At 30.5% G+C, this 16,193-nt stretch overlaps 1 protein-coding gene across 3 annotated transcripts in view; it reads right to left on the bottom strand.

Moving 5' to 3' along the window:
• LOC129958648 (transient-receptor-potential-like protein) overlaps positions 1 to 16,193 on the bottom strand; it is a 311,546-nt gene that overhangs the window by 120,718 nt on the left and 174,635 nt on the right. For 2 of the 3 annotated variants that reach the window (XM_056071253.1, XM_056071255.1), the window contains exons 2-5: positions 16,119 to 16,169; positions 13,343 to 14,145; positions 7,769 to 8,005; positions 1,658 to 1,869 (exon numbers count right to left, since the gene is read on the bottom strand). In XM_056071253.1, the coding sequence (XP_055927228.1) occupies positions 1,658 to 1,869; positions 7,769 to 8,005; positions 13,343 to 14,050 (1,157 nt within the window). In that variant the 5' untranslated portion in view covers positions 14,051 to 14,145; positions 16,119 to 16,169. The remainder of the gene's footprint in view (positions 1 to 1,657; positions 1,870 to 7,768; positions 8,006 to 13,342; positions 14,146 to 16,118; positions 16,170 to 16,193) is intronic. The other variant, XM_056071254.1, reaches the window with a different exon arrangement.

Genomic DNA, 16,193 nt, shown 5'->3' with positions numbered 1-16,193 from the left:
TAAAACTTGAAGAACAGGAAACTAGGGGAAAATAAAGCCATGAGGGAGAATTGACTTAATGTGAATCATAGATTTATCAGTCAGGCCGTCAATCAGACAATCAAAAATAGATCAAAGAACCTATTATTCATAAAAGACTCCGCTCTCATTGAGCGAAATCAAACACAGGATATATAACAAAAACGGTTAGACTAAAAGGACGGGGAAATATAGCAATTTATTGCCAATTTCAAATTTATAGTGATCGTCGAAGATTATATCGCGTCGATGCAAAATTTAGAAATACTTTTAGCTGTTGTTAATTTATTTTTATTTTTGAATTTATTTAACACTTTTCTTTACTGTAAATCTATTCCTATGTATTTCACTCCTTTATCTTCCTTGAATGTCCGGAAACGAGAGATGCTCACTGATTTCAAGGCATCATAGCTCTTTCTACGTTCTTCTATAACCTTTGCATGTTTTCCCTTTATATGACCAAGAACTTTCCAAGTAAGTATTCTTACAATGTAGAATTAGTATAAATATTGATTTTGAAATATTATGTTCGGATAAAATTTATATGTAGTCATGATTAACTTTTAATGCATTTGTTGAAAATAAATCCATAAGTGAGAACAATCTCTTTGCTCATCAACAAGACATTCATTTTTCGATATTATTCAGTATATAAATATATTTAAAATTTTAAATATCGGTCCAATTATAATTAAGTGAGACAGTATTTTTTAAAGATTGACTTGAGTAATAATTAACGAGTGCTTTTCATATTTATTAATGTACAATCGCAATTTCATTCAGAAATAAAAGTTACCGTGTTGATACCAGGTACCATAAATTACAAACATCTCAAATGCCCTGTCTTAAGAAATAAAGAAACACAAATATCCAACATACGGAACCACACACTGCAACTTCGAAAAAATGTATGCTTACCGAAATTGTACAACGAATATATTTTTATAATACACATCAAATTGGTCCAATTTTAAAGTACTTTGCAAGAAGAAACTATTTCTATCTTCTCTGCATCTTTGTTCATTTGTTATTTTAAAAATATTGAGTAGAATAATAATTCATGGCCGTTTCACAAATTCATCTTCAGTTTTTAATTTTGAAAATTGTTTTTTTTTTTTTGACCAAGAAATTGGTTCGGCAGCTCTTCATTTTCTTTTCAAACAAGAGCAGACAGTACTTGAGACATTTTTGTTTCTCCATGTATAAAGCAGGTTTTACGAGTAGCTTGAACAAATTCAGTGCGCCACATTGAAATAAATGCTCAGTTTTGTTCACCTGACATATCACAAAATGATCCAGATTTTATAATACATTTTGTCAGTGCTTTCTATTCCTGAGCATATTTTCAAATTTGTACGAAAAGAGAATATCCTCATAAATAATTATTCAATCAAATATTATGTGCAAAAGTATTCCTGAGAACTCGCATGCAAAATAAAATTATATCGTATATTTATAGTGGGTCTTTTCTGAATGAAAATTTTTTAACTAAGTTCCTTGAACTGGTTTAAAATAATGGAGTCATTGAAAACTGAAAAGAAGGCATTAGATACAGATAATCTTAACAAAAGCAGAAAATATTATAGAGAGTAATGGAGAGATATATAATCAGAAATAGTTTTTAGACAAATTCATTTACCTGTGGTAAATAAATTTCATAAATGGTGAGCGAAAAATTTTTCCCAGTTTAGATCTTGGAAAGATCAGATAGTATAGAGCTATTAACGGAATACAAGTGATGAGGCTGACGCACAGGATGATCTTCGTGACAGCATTACGTCTCCTCCAGATTGGCAGACCTTCATACCAGATGGAAGTTAGAAGTTGTTGGCAATTAGGATGTGCTACGAACTGAAAAATGACATAAATAATCTATAAATCAATGACACCATAAATAAGTTCCTTAAATACTTGGTAAAAGAAAATTTCATGTTTATAAAAGAGTCTAAACAAAAGCCTTTGCTTTAATTTTGTATTCTTTTGGTGTTGATTCAATTATTAATGCTTCGTTTTCGTTTCATTCATTTTCTGAAAAAATTGAATTTTAGAATATTTATCATATGAATACTTAAAAATATTCCTCAGCTGAATGGTTATAAAATATATTTGATAAAAGTTTTCGGCACCTCTAAAATGTTAAGTTAATACAGTGACTGTAACATTTATTCTCGAGTTTCTGTTTCTAAATATTTGAAATGAATTAGTTTTTTTATAGAACTGAATACCATAATAAATTTTCTAATATCAAAAGTTATGTAAAGATTTCCCAACATAAATGAAGAATTATCTTTTTTTTTTTTTTTGACTAAAATGCGTAAATGCAGGAGTTATGAAATTCAAGAAGTTAATTATTTAAAAAAAAAATCTAATAAATACTAACTACAATGGTGAATCCCCTGTTTAATTATTTTGAAGCAGTGCTGCGATCACCAAAATGTACTTGTACTGTGTAGTTTGTTACGATTCGAATCCTTGTAAGCGTTAGTGAAAGTTGCGAAAAGCCAGAGTGTTGCATCTGAAATAAAGCTATGAAATTAAAAAAGTGTTTTTTATGCATTACGATACAGTCCACGTATTATAAAGCAGCTCTTCTGCTGCATAACATATGGTCCGAAAAGAACCGGAGCGGAGATCTAATTTGATATTTTGATGAGAGTGAGTAGATTCTTTTAAATAATATCATAAACTTTGAATTAAAAGAGTCATTTTGTTGATTATAATAACTGTGTCTTAGAAATGGCCATTAATATTAAAGATTTTCTTGCTAACAAAAGATCTCATAAAGCTGTATTGACAAAATTGAAACTGAAACTATGTGAACCTGATTTAAGTGTTACTGAATTACAATTATTGAGAACAAAATGCAAAAATTTACAAGATAATTTTGATTCTGTCTACGATTCTGTTATTAATTTAAGTGATACAGATGGAGTCGAAAAATGTATGGATGAGCAAAACGAAATAAATTCTATCCTCTTCAATGTAGAATTTGATGTTAGTTGCAAGCTGTCCAAATTTGATATTCAAAACAAGATTGAAAATTTTTCCGTGGACTCTGTACCTGAGAATTCTGTTGTACGTTTACCGAAAATTTCTTTGCCCACTTTTACAGGAGAAATACATGCGTGGCTTTCATTTAAAGATATTTTTAAAGCTAGTATTGATTAAAACCCAAATTTATCTAATGTCTTAATATTGCAATATTTAAAGTCATTATTAGGAGGAGATGCATTTATAATTAATCAAGTGATTTCGATAACCGATTCTAACTATTATTTAGCAGGGTATCTAATCGAAGAGAGATATTCCAATACACGAGAGCAAATTGATGCGCGTCTCAAGGATTTTTATTCATAATTTATGCCATTATTTTAGGTCAAACATTTGATCAGTATATTAAGATAGGGCGAAAAAGAAATTTAAAGAAAGATACGTTGCCTACTATATCAGAATGATTAGATTTTTTTTAAAGATTACTTTAGAAGTTTAAAAGCTACTAGAGCTCCAGTAATGCCGAAACGAAACTACCCAAAAGTTTCCTCAATGGCTTCATGTATAACAGAGAAAAATGAAAATGTTTGTAAATTGTATAACGCCGAACACAAACTGTTTGAATGCCTTAATTTTCTAAAATTTAACTTCAAAGATAGGCTTGTTTATATATATATATATATATATATATATATATATATATATATATATATATATATATATATATATATATATATATATATATATATATATATATATATATATATATATATAAAAGCATAGATTATGTTTCTGTTGTTTTGGTCTTCATAGTGCAAGAAATTGTTATTATCCTAATTATGTTTGCAAAATTATTAAGAAGAAACATAATTCTTTAATTTGTTTGGGGGTGAAAACCCCTTGTTTTCTCAGAAAAAAATGAATAACGAAATGACAGTGCAGTCAGATCGCCGCCCTGATGGGTATAGAAATGGTATGAGGTGGCTACCCTCTGCCGATGACGGGACAGGTCTCCTACGGGAGGTATTGTTGTATTGTGGCCAGTGATGTTCCTTAGAACTCAACCTTAGTTCTCGTCAATGCTATCGTGTTGATTCAGATTTTGCCACGTGCCTTTGGGCAGGTCGGAAGAAATAGCTATGATTATGAGGGAGTTAGTTCCCATATCCCTCCAAACTCTAGACCTCTGATGTAGACTTGAATACATTAATTTGGAATTCGAGTTTTTAACATTTTGTAATTATGTAGTTTGAATTTTATTAAAAATAATCTCTATTCATGAGTTTCAATTGCTATTTATTGAAAAGGATTTTGTTCCGCTTGAAAACGCATTAAAGGAACTTATCTTCTTTATTTTCTAATTGTTACTGCTGGAGAGAAGTTCTCATTCTTATTCATTATATATATTTAATTCTGTGCCAAATTTTATCTTTACTTTCTTCAACTTACCACTTCTAAAATGAGGTGTTCTTTCCAATGAAAATATATACGAAATGCATTGATTTTATTAACTTAATTCGCATTTTAATGCCTATTTCATATTTAAGAGCTGCCAAGTGAAGTTCGACCTGGATAATTTTTCGAAATTATTTTGAAAATGTTTGTGTTTTTTGCCATTAAAAATATTCAAAGAAAGAGTTACTTAAATATTTTCTACTAAAAACCATTACAAATTGATTAGCAGTTGTCTATGCTTTAGGGGTTGCTTAGCAGCAACAGCGGATTCAATGCAATGTATATCCTGATCGAACTTTACAGTAATATGTTGTTGCAAAATTAACCTCATTCTTATTCCTATAAAATAAAGCATTGATTCCCTAACAATGACTAAACTTTACTTTTAGTGCTATACAAAATGGCCATTAAAACATTTTCCCAATTTTGGAGCCCCTGGCATCCAATCCGTTTAGCTAATCGAAAGGAAATTTCAGATGTAGTTATTTGAATGTATGCGCTCAAGATTGTAATAATTTAATACAATAGAGCTCTCATAGCTATGGTTATAGTGAAATGTTTGAAATTTTTGAATCGCAACACAAGCCATGTATGGTGTTAGAACGATACACGTATGACGAAAATTGTCGACAAAAACAATTGTAATTATTGAAAAGGACTCGTGACAACTCAGAGAGGACGTACATTTACTCACTTTGCATAGTTTGTCAGTAGAAGCAGCAACCATAATATATTATCTCCAAATCAAAGCTTACAGAAAACTGTTAATAAGCAATGAGGGAAAATTGTTTTTGCATTTCAGAGTTATAACGCGTCAACAAGATGACACTTACCAGGAAACAACGAGGTGAATTTATAAAGCTGTGTTATTTGAATGAGGGAAATGCTATCGAGGCTCTGCGAGTTTATTAGCGAAATCATGAGCTAAAACACAAAAACTGCACACTATTTGGTAAAAAATTTGAAGAAACTGTATACACATAGATTGAACAGATGACTGTTCCTATTGAAGTTGTTGCGGAAATGCATAATATGATTACTACAGGTCTATTGCGTATTGCAAGAGGTATTGCCGGCAATTTCGAAGTACCGAAAACCATAATAATCTTGTTTTGCGTTCTGTTTTGAAAATGTTTCCTTGTCGAGTCCAGATGTTACGAACTGAAGTTATCTGGACTCGCGGTATGTCGACTTACTATGTTCTCATCAGACAGCAAGTGGCCTTTGTGAAACGGATGAAACACATTTCTTCTTAACTGGGAACATCAATTCCAAGAGCTACGTTCAATGGGCTGAGGAAAATCCTCATGAAGTGAAAAGCAGCACCTTTCCACGAAGCTAAAGGGATCATGTGGTGTGGCATCGTAATCACATTCGTTTTCAGGTGTACTTCTTGGAAGAGATCACTTCTCAGATATAGAAACGTGCTTCTTTACAAATGCCCGTATACATTACTGTTGTCGCATTATGTAACTGCAAAAGCAAATTATTGTTATTGTTATCGTATGAATGTGAGATGGTGCTCCTCCACATGTGTTAACATCTTTTTTTCCCAACTTAGCAGTTTCGTGATCGCCGCGATCCTCCAACCTCACTCCGATGGATTTCTGGTATTAGGTTTACCTGAAATCTAAGGTCCACAAGATTTGTCAAAATTGAATGGTGCATAAAACCTGAGTTACACAGATTCCTTCTCCGATGCTGCATTCACCATTGTTATTCACAATCTCTCGCATGCAAAAGTAGTCATGTTCAAAACTTGCATTTCCAGTAGTAAAAATTTTTCTTTCCTTCTTTTTGCTGTCATTTTTTTTAACGATTTTTTTCCGCATATTTTTAGGCGACTCATCTTCCTCATACGTGTATCGTCCCAGCATCATTTATTGTCTTTTAGTGCATTTATAAATTCCTGGAGGGAAAAGTGGATGTTGCCATTCAAAAATTTCGAAAATGCTTCATTGTAACTTCAATTGTGAGAGTTGTATTATTTTAAATTTTCACACTCTCGAGTGCATATTTTTACATGACGGGACCTAAAATTTCTTTTCAACAGCTGAGCGGATAGGCAACTAGAGGTTCATATGCTGGGAAGTTTTTTTTGGGATCCCCTTGTACTTTTCCTTCTGTTCGATAATGGTTTTCCTTCTTGAAATTTCATTATTCGACATTTACAAAACTCATTGCCCTTATTAAGAATGAACTGAATTAATCATGATGAGATTTCTTATTTTTATCATTCTTGCGGAAGCATATAGAACTGAAAACTTGATTATCCAAAGTTATGATGAAAGGAAGACTGTTTCTCGACTATTCAGCAGCATGTTTTTACTAGCATTGGAAAATGTGTCTATGGAGAAAACATGTTTCTTAAACGATCTGTCAGTTCAAGGAGTTCTCTTTGATTATTTTATCTTATTTCACTTGTTTTTAACTGTACTAATAGGTAAAACCAAAAAATATAATATTTTTATGTTTCCATCATACCTTTATAAATCCATCTAATGACGTCAACTTTCTTTGAAGAATTTCCAATTTTATAGTTTCATTTGTGCATTACTTTATTCCAGATCGATACATCGCCTTCATTTAATTGCTTTCAAGTAATGAGAAGTCAAACTTAGTATAAATCTCAGCTTCAAAAATACCTGTCGATAGTTGAAAAATGAGACTGAAGTCTTCCTTTAATACCGTGATCTGAAATACGACGATTCGAATTGTTTAGAGCAATTCCTATAGATTTCATTCATTTGAATTGGTTGACCAAAACATTGATTCATTTTTAGCCGGAATAAATAGAAAGAAATTAGTTTAACTAGTTCTAAAAGGAAATTAGTTCAATAATCAAGACTTTGGACTCCACATATATTATTATAACACTCGACAGCTTTTTTTCAATTTTTGGAAAAAGTGAAATAGGATTTTTAAAAAAAGTTCACTTTTTTTCATTTCATGTTAAAATCTATAACATTAAAACTTGCACAAGATGAATCAAAACTAAGGTTAAAAGTAAATAATATCAGATAAAATAAATGATGGCATAAATATTCAAAAAAACTGTTTTCTGAAAATCACAATTATTTACCCACCAACCCAGTAGATAAGAGTATTAAGTTTAGTTTTTTCATAAATAGGTATTAATTAAAAAAATTCTATTTATATATTTCAACCATATATCTAAATATTTTGCTTAAGTTTTGATATATACCAGTTTATTACTTTACAGTTATATAGAAGATCTCTTTTCAATTGCAAGCTTGATGATTCAATTAAGAATGAACCAATCGATATTTATTCATTCACTTACTTGTTTCTGCTCATACTTCAATGCCAATTTGAGCCTGGACAATGTGAGTTTATCAAGATCTTCATCTTCACTGCAACTGGAGTCTGTCTTTTTATTAAGGACTGCAATTACTTCTTCTGTGCTTCTACAGAGATCGAGAAGATCACAGGAGTACTTTTTGCACTGGTTGCTTAGCTCAACATAAATTTCTTTGAATTCATTCTCTTGCATGGCCAGGTGTTCCAGTTCCCAGGAAAGCTGCAAAAACAAAAGCACGCACTTCAGCAATGATGAATTTATTATTTTCGCTATTCTGTAATGATGAGAAGGTGCATGGTATTACCATCGAAATAAGAAAAAATGATTGTAATACGCATGATGTTTGTGCAATAAAGAATTGAAACATTGGACAGACTGTTTTTTTCGAAGGTGGCTAATGGTTTCGAAAGAATATATTAGCATAAAAATTTCATTTAAATTTAAGTAATGAATGGCGTTAGTGATGACATTTATTAAATTATACATTTACTAAACGACTTAAGATAGAAGTTCTGTTATTATTAAAATTTAAGCCTTAAAATGTTTAAAAATAATTGTATTCTGACTGATTTTAACATCATTATGAAAATTAGGCTATATAAATTCGAAACACTTTTGTATTAATCCATGTTTCTTTATTCAAAGGGGTAACTTCTTATAGTTTATAATGTGATTGATTGTTTAAAATGCCCAGGTATTCAATTTGCAAAATTTTGGTATTATATCCTTTTGAATTCATCATGATAGGCACCATAGGTAATTCGATTTGTATCTATTATATAAAATTTCGATATTCTAATTTAATTGATTTTAAATTTCTTTTTCTTCAGGAAACAGTCTACAGTGACCGTTTAATATTTACATCAATGAATACATTAATAATGGAACACATTTTTTTCTTCCGTGAAAATCCCCATTTATCTCCTCAATTTCATTCCTTGCTGTGACTGACAAAGTTTAATAGCACTCAAAAGAATTAAAGAATCTAAAATTAATAAAACTGGATCAATATTTACAATTGCTTCAATAACAGTTCAATATGAACATTTATAGGAAATACCATACATAATACAGATTTCGTTTGATTTGTTTTTTATGAGATAGTTCTTCAGTGTTTTTGAATAAATTAGCCTACTCGTAGTAGCAATATGAATGCAGTCAACTTAGAGTGCTTTCAAAACAACAACACTACAGTGCATAATTGATGTTAGGTAATCATTCCGCATGGAGCCTACCTAGTCACCTAAAGGGATGTTCCTTTGGGCATGCGGAAGTCGGCTTCTTCGTAAACAATTAAAACACTAGTATACTAAAGTATTAGTTGAACACATATGCAGTCATGTCAGTACAATGTATTGTAGTAAGACAAACTTATTACATTTCCCGAGTCATATTTCTACAAACAGAAATCCATCAATTATTACAGCCCAACTGCATTCATACATACGTGCTTAGATTATGCTAAAACATATTATATTTATACTTTTTTGAAAGACTTTAGTGTATTGTATCATAAATTAGGACAACTCTGCCAACTCTAGCAGTTTTGAAAAAAAATTCATTCCTTATTAAATTGCTGGAATAATAAAGAATCCAATGGTTTTACCGCGCAAAAAAGACGTTTAACAACAGTCTACCCTTTTTCTGATTTTTAAATCTCACAAGTTGTAAACCTGGGCAAATTGGCCAATTTTAGGAAAAAAAATGATCTTTGGCTTTCTACAGTGTTCCTGAACCACGTAATAAAAGTATTAATGATTTCATTACACAGAAAATATAATTTTTTTTCAAATTCTTGTATACTTTTTCAAACTGTGTGTTTTCTGTATTTGTTCTATAATTATTTTTGTTGACAAGGCGCTTTAGGAACGAGTTGGAAAGCAGCAGGTATCAAGTTTATGACGCTCTTGCGTTGCAATTTAATGTCTCTGTTAAAATTAATAATGAAATGACAAGTGGTAAAGTATTTGAATGTTATAATATCTATCGAAGAATCATTTAGAATGTCAAGTGTCTCATTTCAGTGAAACTAAAACACCAGACTGTATTGAGCAGTAATGAGAAAGATGATATCCCCAAAAGTATTCATATTTATGCAGATTGGAGAATGCCTCCTGATGATGTGCGCAAAAGATTTCTTAGATTATTTCAGGAGACAGATTTCACAATTTTACAATTGATTGGAAAATACCAAATACTACTATAGCAAAAAAACATTTTGGCGCAGGGGGAGGGTTGTTCATAAATGGAAGAACAATCAACGGAATGCCTATAACAGCAGATATGAATCTCATTGTGTATTTACGTTACATTACACATCTGACGACTCTTAAGAAATATTGAGTGTCAACTAGTGTAATCCCGATGATAATTATCTACGCCGCTCTATTAAACATTGATGCGAGCTCAATCAAAGATGAAAATTAAAAAAAGAATTAAAATTGCAAATCCAAAGTAATTGACATAATAACAATTCAATGTAATCAGCATTACAGCAATTCAAAATAATTAAAAAAATAAAAAATCTAACAGAAGAATGGAAAACGCAGCTAACGACTTCTTTTTTATATTACAAGCCGGCTTTAGTAGAAGGGTGATGAAGTTATTAGATTGATCGCCACATTTCTCCTCTCCATTCTATTAATTGTATTAATTGGAGAAGTAGTAACATGTATAGAGTTGATATCCTCCAATGCATATTCAACTTGGCCTGCTGAAGATAAAATTTCTTTGGACCCTCAGTGACTAGATATCAAGGAACTTGTTCTTTAGTCTTGACAGGTTCCTAGAAGAGTCGATTGTATAAGATGACGCAGATAGTTCCGAATGGCCATGTTTTAAAATTTAAATAGGATGCAGTCTGCTGATGGACACAGTCTTTTAACCACTATCTACTTTTACTGCAAAAAAGTTTTCAGAATGGAAAACAACACTGTTTGAAGGAATACGGTAGAGTCAGAGATCTTTGAATGCATTGTCGACGAATGAAGACATGAATGGAAGATTTTGGATATAGATGGCTTAGCCATTATGCCTGGACACAAAAGCTGGACGGAGATTACGGCTGACGTTTCTCACTGTATAAAGGCAGGGTATTCTGGAAACTCTTTGATTTTTTAAAAAGGCTCCATACAGATTACATACAGATGCAAAGTTGTACCGCATGCCATTTCAGCCGATATACATACGAGTATGTCTTCCTTCAACATATCTCGTATAAGAGAAAATAAAAAGAACTGGGAGAACTTCGTATCATCTCCCTGTGGTGTCAGCTATTACGACTTTCAAAGATGGATGGACGTGCTCGACGATTGGCTGTAGGGTGGTAAGCAATGGCTCTTGTACAATGAACCCCGAAATACTTTGCTAAGTAGGGCACAAGTCTACTCCTGAAGTTTGAAAGTCAGTTGTGATAATTTTTAGCACGCTGAACCTAGCAATCCAACCTTTGTAGAAAGCTTCTGGTTGATCTCTTAAAAAATTGCTTTTATAGGCTGGAAGAAATTCAGGAGTTCAGCAAAGAATTAAAAAAAATATACCTTGCTCAAAGCACTCGTTAAATCTGGTTTGTTAGTGGAAAAGTAAATGAAGCACATCTGTTTGAAATTTTTATTAGAGATCCTTGGTGGCGAGATTTTCTAATTTTTTAAAATTTTTTTATTAATTTTTATCAATGAAACTAAATTAAAATCCTTTTGTTTTTTTTTTTAACTTTTTTCATTTCCTTGATAATTTTTTATCAATCAAATCCTTTTTTCTAACTTTTTTCAATTATTATCAATTCTTTGATAATTTTTTATCAATAAAATCCTTTCTTTTTTTTTTTTTTACTTTTTTCAATTACTATCAATTCTTTGATAATTTTCTGATTTCTCTTATAAATTTGGAGCTATAGTAGATGCCAAATACACGAACTGGCTCGGTTTTCTAAATTTGTCTATCATTTAAAAAAATATGATTTTTTCAAGAAATTGAATATGTTTATATCCTAACGAAAAATTTGATTTTTCAAGAAATTGAATATGTTTATATCCTAACGAAAAATTTGATTTTTCAAGAAATTAAAATATTCTAATAAATTTATTTATTTGAATAAACTTTTTGAAAAGAAATGAATGAAGTTTATTTTAAAAAAAATAAATTGAATGGAACATTTTAATTTCTTGAAAAATCATATTTTTTAATAGGATATAAACTTATTTACTTTCTTGAAAAAATCAGGTTTTTTAAATTTGATAGATAGAAAACCGAGCCAGTTCTTGTATTTGTCATCTATTGACGTTATTATTTTTCGAAATTAGGTACGAGAGATTTAATTCTTGAAGCAAAAAACAAATATATTTCTAAAACTATTAAATGTGGTAAATTTATTTGCTGTTCTATCATTTAAATATCTGTATCTATTATTTCGTACATTTTTCAGACTAACTTAGATTGATTTAATTTCATAATACTGAAAAAAATAGCCCTGTTAGAATTTTTTATAATCTTTCAAATTTTTAATAATATATTCTAAGTTTTGCATTTTTTTATTATACCTCATTATTTCATATCATCCTCAAATTCATGCAAATGTTATACAGTGTATCTTTTAAATATTTTTCTAAAGTTTCGATATTTTATATTGTACATATCTTTTATGATACCATAGTTCCTGAAAAACCAAAATCTATTGTTAAAAAAAACAAAGAAATAACTGCAAATGTCCCTTTATACATTTTAAAAGTATGGCTTTGTATTCAATGCGATCAAGTAGGTTCAATTTTGCTCATTGCCAATTTTTTTTTATTTTTTATATAATTTTTGAATTTTTTCTTAAATTGTTTTCTATATACCTTTGTATACTGGAAAAATAAATATGATTTAAAAAATAATAAGTGATATGTTTTTGAAGAATATTATTTGTTGTAACATGTAATTTGAGAAGAAAATGTATGTTCCAATGCAATTATTTTTTTCATTGATAATTTATTTTGAAAAAATGTCTAAAACATATTTATACATCAAGAAAAATATCTACAGAATATATTGACAGATTTTCACACTAATACTATTATTAAAAAATTTAATTTGAGTGTAAAGAAAATGCGGTCTCCTAGACCGCACCTCCCCAGTTAAGTCCTAAATTTTCATGTCCCCATTTAAGTGTTAAATATTTCATCTGCATTTCATTCTAAAATGAATTTTGCAATTTTTTTGAATATCAAATTCTGCAGCACATTTGAAATTATCAGAGAAATTTATTCTTCTTTCAAAGTAATTATCTCTTATGATTTTCACGTATGATATTCAAAGTAGGGAATAAAAATGAGTTAAAAATTATTAAAATAAAATATTATAAATTTTTTTAAATATTAAGATATTTAATGTAAATTAAGTTTTTAAAAATTAAGACAATCCTATTTTATATGGACATCTCTTTAAAATTTCGTCTTTCTTTTGAAATTGGTCAGAAGTTGAAGAAAACTGCAATGAAAGTCTTAACTATTTAGAAGAAAATTTCTTTGACGTCTCAAAAGTTTCCTTTGAGTGAAGTTTTATAATCAACTCACTTACTTTGAAGGCTGTGAGAATCGGGTCTTCACTAGTCAGAGACATCCAGGCGGGGCTGGCGAGAGCTCTGTAGGTGTGGATCCGCCGCAAAGAGTATCGTAAACTATCCGTATGCATTCCTTCCTGACATTTCTGACAACTGCATGAGAGTGGGTGTGGTTTTTCAATGACAGCTCCTCTTGACAACAACAGTTGCAAGATTTCGAACTGGTTGCAGTGGGCTGCCAAGATTATAGGAGATATATCCGGAGAGTAATCGGAACTTTCTTCCCCTGGTTGTCGGGTTTTTGCCCAATCATTCGCTAGCATTTCACTTGTGATGCTTGGATGATTGATCAGCATTTCCACAATTTTATACACTCCTTCCCGAATAGCATACAGAAGAGCATCTCCTATTTTCACACTCTCTTGTTGAAGAAGCAGTTCTACTATCTCTACATTTTCATTATCAACAGCAATCTGGATGGCACTCCTTCCTAAAATATTGGTGCAGTTGACATTCACTGGATTCGGCCTCTGCAGGCATCGGACCATGGTGGGTCTGTCTCCTCTCTCTGCTGCTTCCAGGAAGGTCTTCTCCTTCGGATCCATGCTATGACCATCTTTGAGAGGTTCCAGGGGTATACGGATACGGTATTGGTTTGTGGATTTAGTACTTCGATTCGCATTCTGCTTGCCCATCTTAGAACTGCTTAAACTCACAAGACGCATCAGCACTTCGGAAAAGTCAGCATTGAAAGTTAGGGCGAATTTCTCATAACATCAGGTTCAAGAACCATTTTAACCTCTGCAACTGAGTACAAAACCTAAGAAAGGGAAAAAGGGTCAATGTTTAGTTCGCAATGTAACTATTTGTCGAAATATTTAATGAATTTAGTAAATATTTTACGAAACTATGTGACTTCTTTAAAAAAATATATTCGCTTTTGTTTTAAAGCAGGTATCAGTTTTCATTAGTGTTCAAGTCACATTTTTCATAAGTGTTTTCATAAATTATATGCAATTTTTCTTTGCACTTGTTTTGTTTTCTAGTAGTATTTTTATTTTGCATAAGAAGATCAAGTTTCCGTTATTAATTGGACTTCGATTCTGAAAATTAAGACCACAGTTATTTTTGAATAACCTTTAAATCTTGTAAAAATTTCCATTTGTTCTAACAATGTCTAATTCTCGAGTAGCATCTAGTTTTATATCCAGGTAAATAGCAGAAGAGAATATTTGATTTATTTGCGATGAGCTCATCTCTGTTTTAAGATTTTCTTTGTGTGAAGGGTCATATTTCTATTATTGAATTCATAGCTAAATCCCGAAGTTCAATATTTAAGTAAAATTTGCTGTAGATACCTGAAACAGTCATTACAAAAATAGGAGCATGAGATAAAAGCGTCAAAACTGATGGAACATTTTTACTCTGTTATAGCATTTTTATAACTCCATTTAGCTATAAAGCTTTTTTTTATCTAATTACTTAAAGATGAATGGCGTAAAAAGTTTTAGATCTCTTAGAAGAAATGCATAACATGGAGAAAAAAAACGTATGAAAAATTTTATTTCATATTTACGTAATTACTTTATGTGAATTATGGCTTTCAACAAAGGAATGTAATTGACTCGTTAAAATTACATCCTTAAACAATTTGTTACCGTGTCATCAGAGCGATTCCGGCATTGCTGATACTATTTTGGCAAAAAGTAAATCAGTTAACAAACAAAAATTTAGAAAATGATTAAAATTCATATTTTTAAATCTGAATAAATAAAACGAAATAAAATAACAAGGAAATTAGATATAATTTAGATTAAGAGGCATTTTTTATTCTTTATATTATGCTTGTCAAAATGGCAGTCCACTCATGCAGCGAAAGTCTGAGTAAGGTGGCAAAGCCTTAAAATTTGTTTTTTAAACTCATAATCAAAAATCAAGTTTGAATAAGATTACAATATTAGATTTTTTTTTCATTCCCATCTGTACTAATTCGATAAATACAGAATGTAAAGAAAATAATAAGATATTAGAAACAATCGAGAGACTGTTTGATACTTAAAGGTAAATAACAGTGAAATTTAATGCCCACATTTCCCAAAATATTTACAAATCAGACTTCAAAATGCGTGTTTGAAGTTTGATCCGTGAATGGAATTATAATGTATCACTGCGAGCGATTGTAGACACATAAAAATAAGTAGGATCCAGAAACTAGGAAGTTGGAACTTTATTTGTGGGATCCAGAATTACGAACATTCATTTTGTTTGAATTGAATAAGCATTCATGGCCAAATAGATTTCCTTTAATGTAAAAATGATGAGAGAGAAAGAGAAAGGTCAAATATTAATAAAAAAGCTTGTTAATTCTACAATCGTATATGAATTTCTTTATATTGTACTTTTGGAACCATATGTCTCTTTTAACAATTTTTTTTTTCAATCTAAATAAATTTAGACCTTGTTAGCTTTCAAATTTTGCATGCTTGGTTTATATTTCTCCAATAAATATGATCTCAAATACAATGTTTAATGAATCTGGTGAACTTTAAAGTAAAAGATGTTAGTTAAGATTTTTAAAAGTTATTGCAACTTCTATCTCCAGAGAAAAAAAAAGAATTTAATGTTCTCGAGGAACTTTACCAGCAAAGCAGAATGATATACTATTTAATGTATCAAATTAAACTAATTGGATTTTCATGCGATTATTAAATATTCATACGAGTGTTGGATATTCATTAACAACATAGTTGATTCAGATATAATTATTTAAAGTTTCTTAAAATTGTACCTTACCTTTAAATCAGCGAAAGAAGTTCCCTGACATGCGCAGTTTCAACTCTTGTGCTGAAACAAAATATTGAAAGAAAT

Source organism: Argiope bruennichi, chromosome X1, assembly GCF_947563725.1.
Source record: "Argiope bruennichi chromosome X1, qqArgBrue1.1, whole genome shotgun sequence".
NCBI lineage: Eukaryota > Metazoa > Arthropoda > Arachnida > Araneae > Araneidae > Argiope > Argiope bruennichi.
Note: the sequence above shows the minus strand (reverse complement) of the source record. Positions and strands in the feature narration are given on the sequence as shown.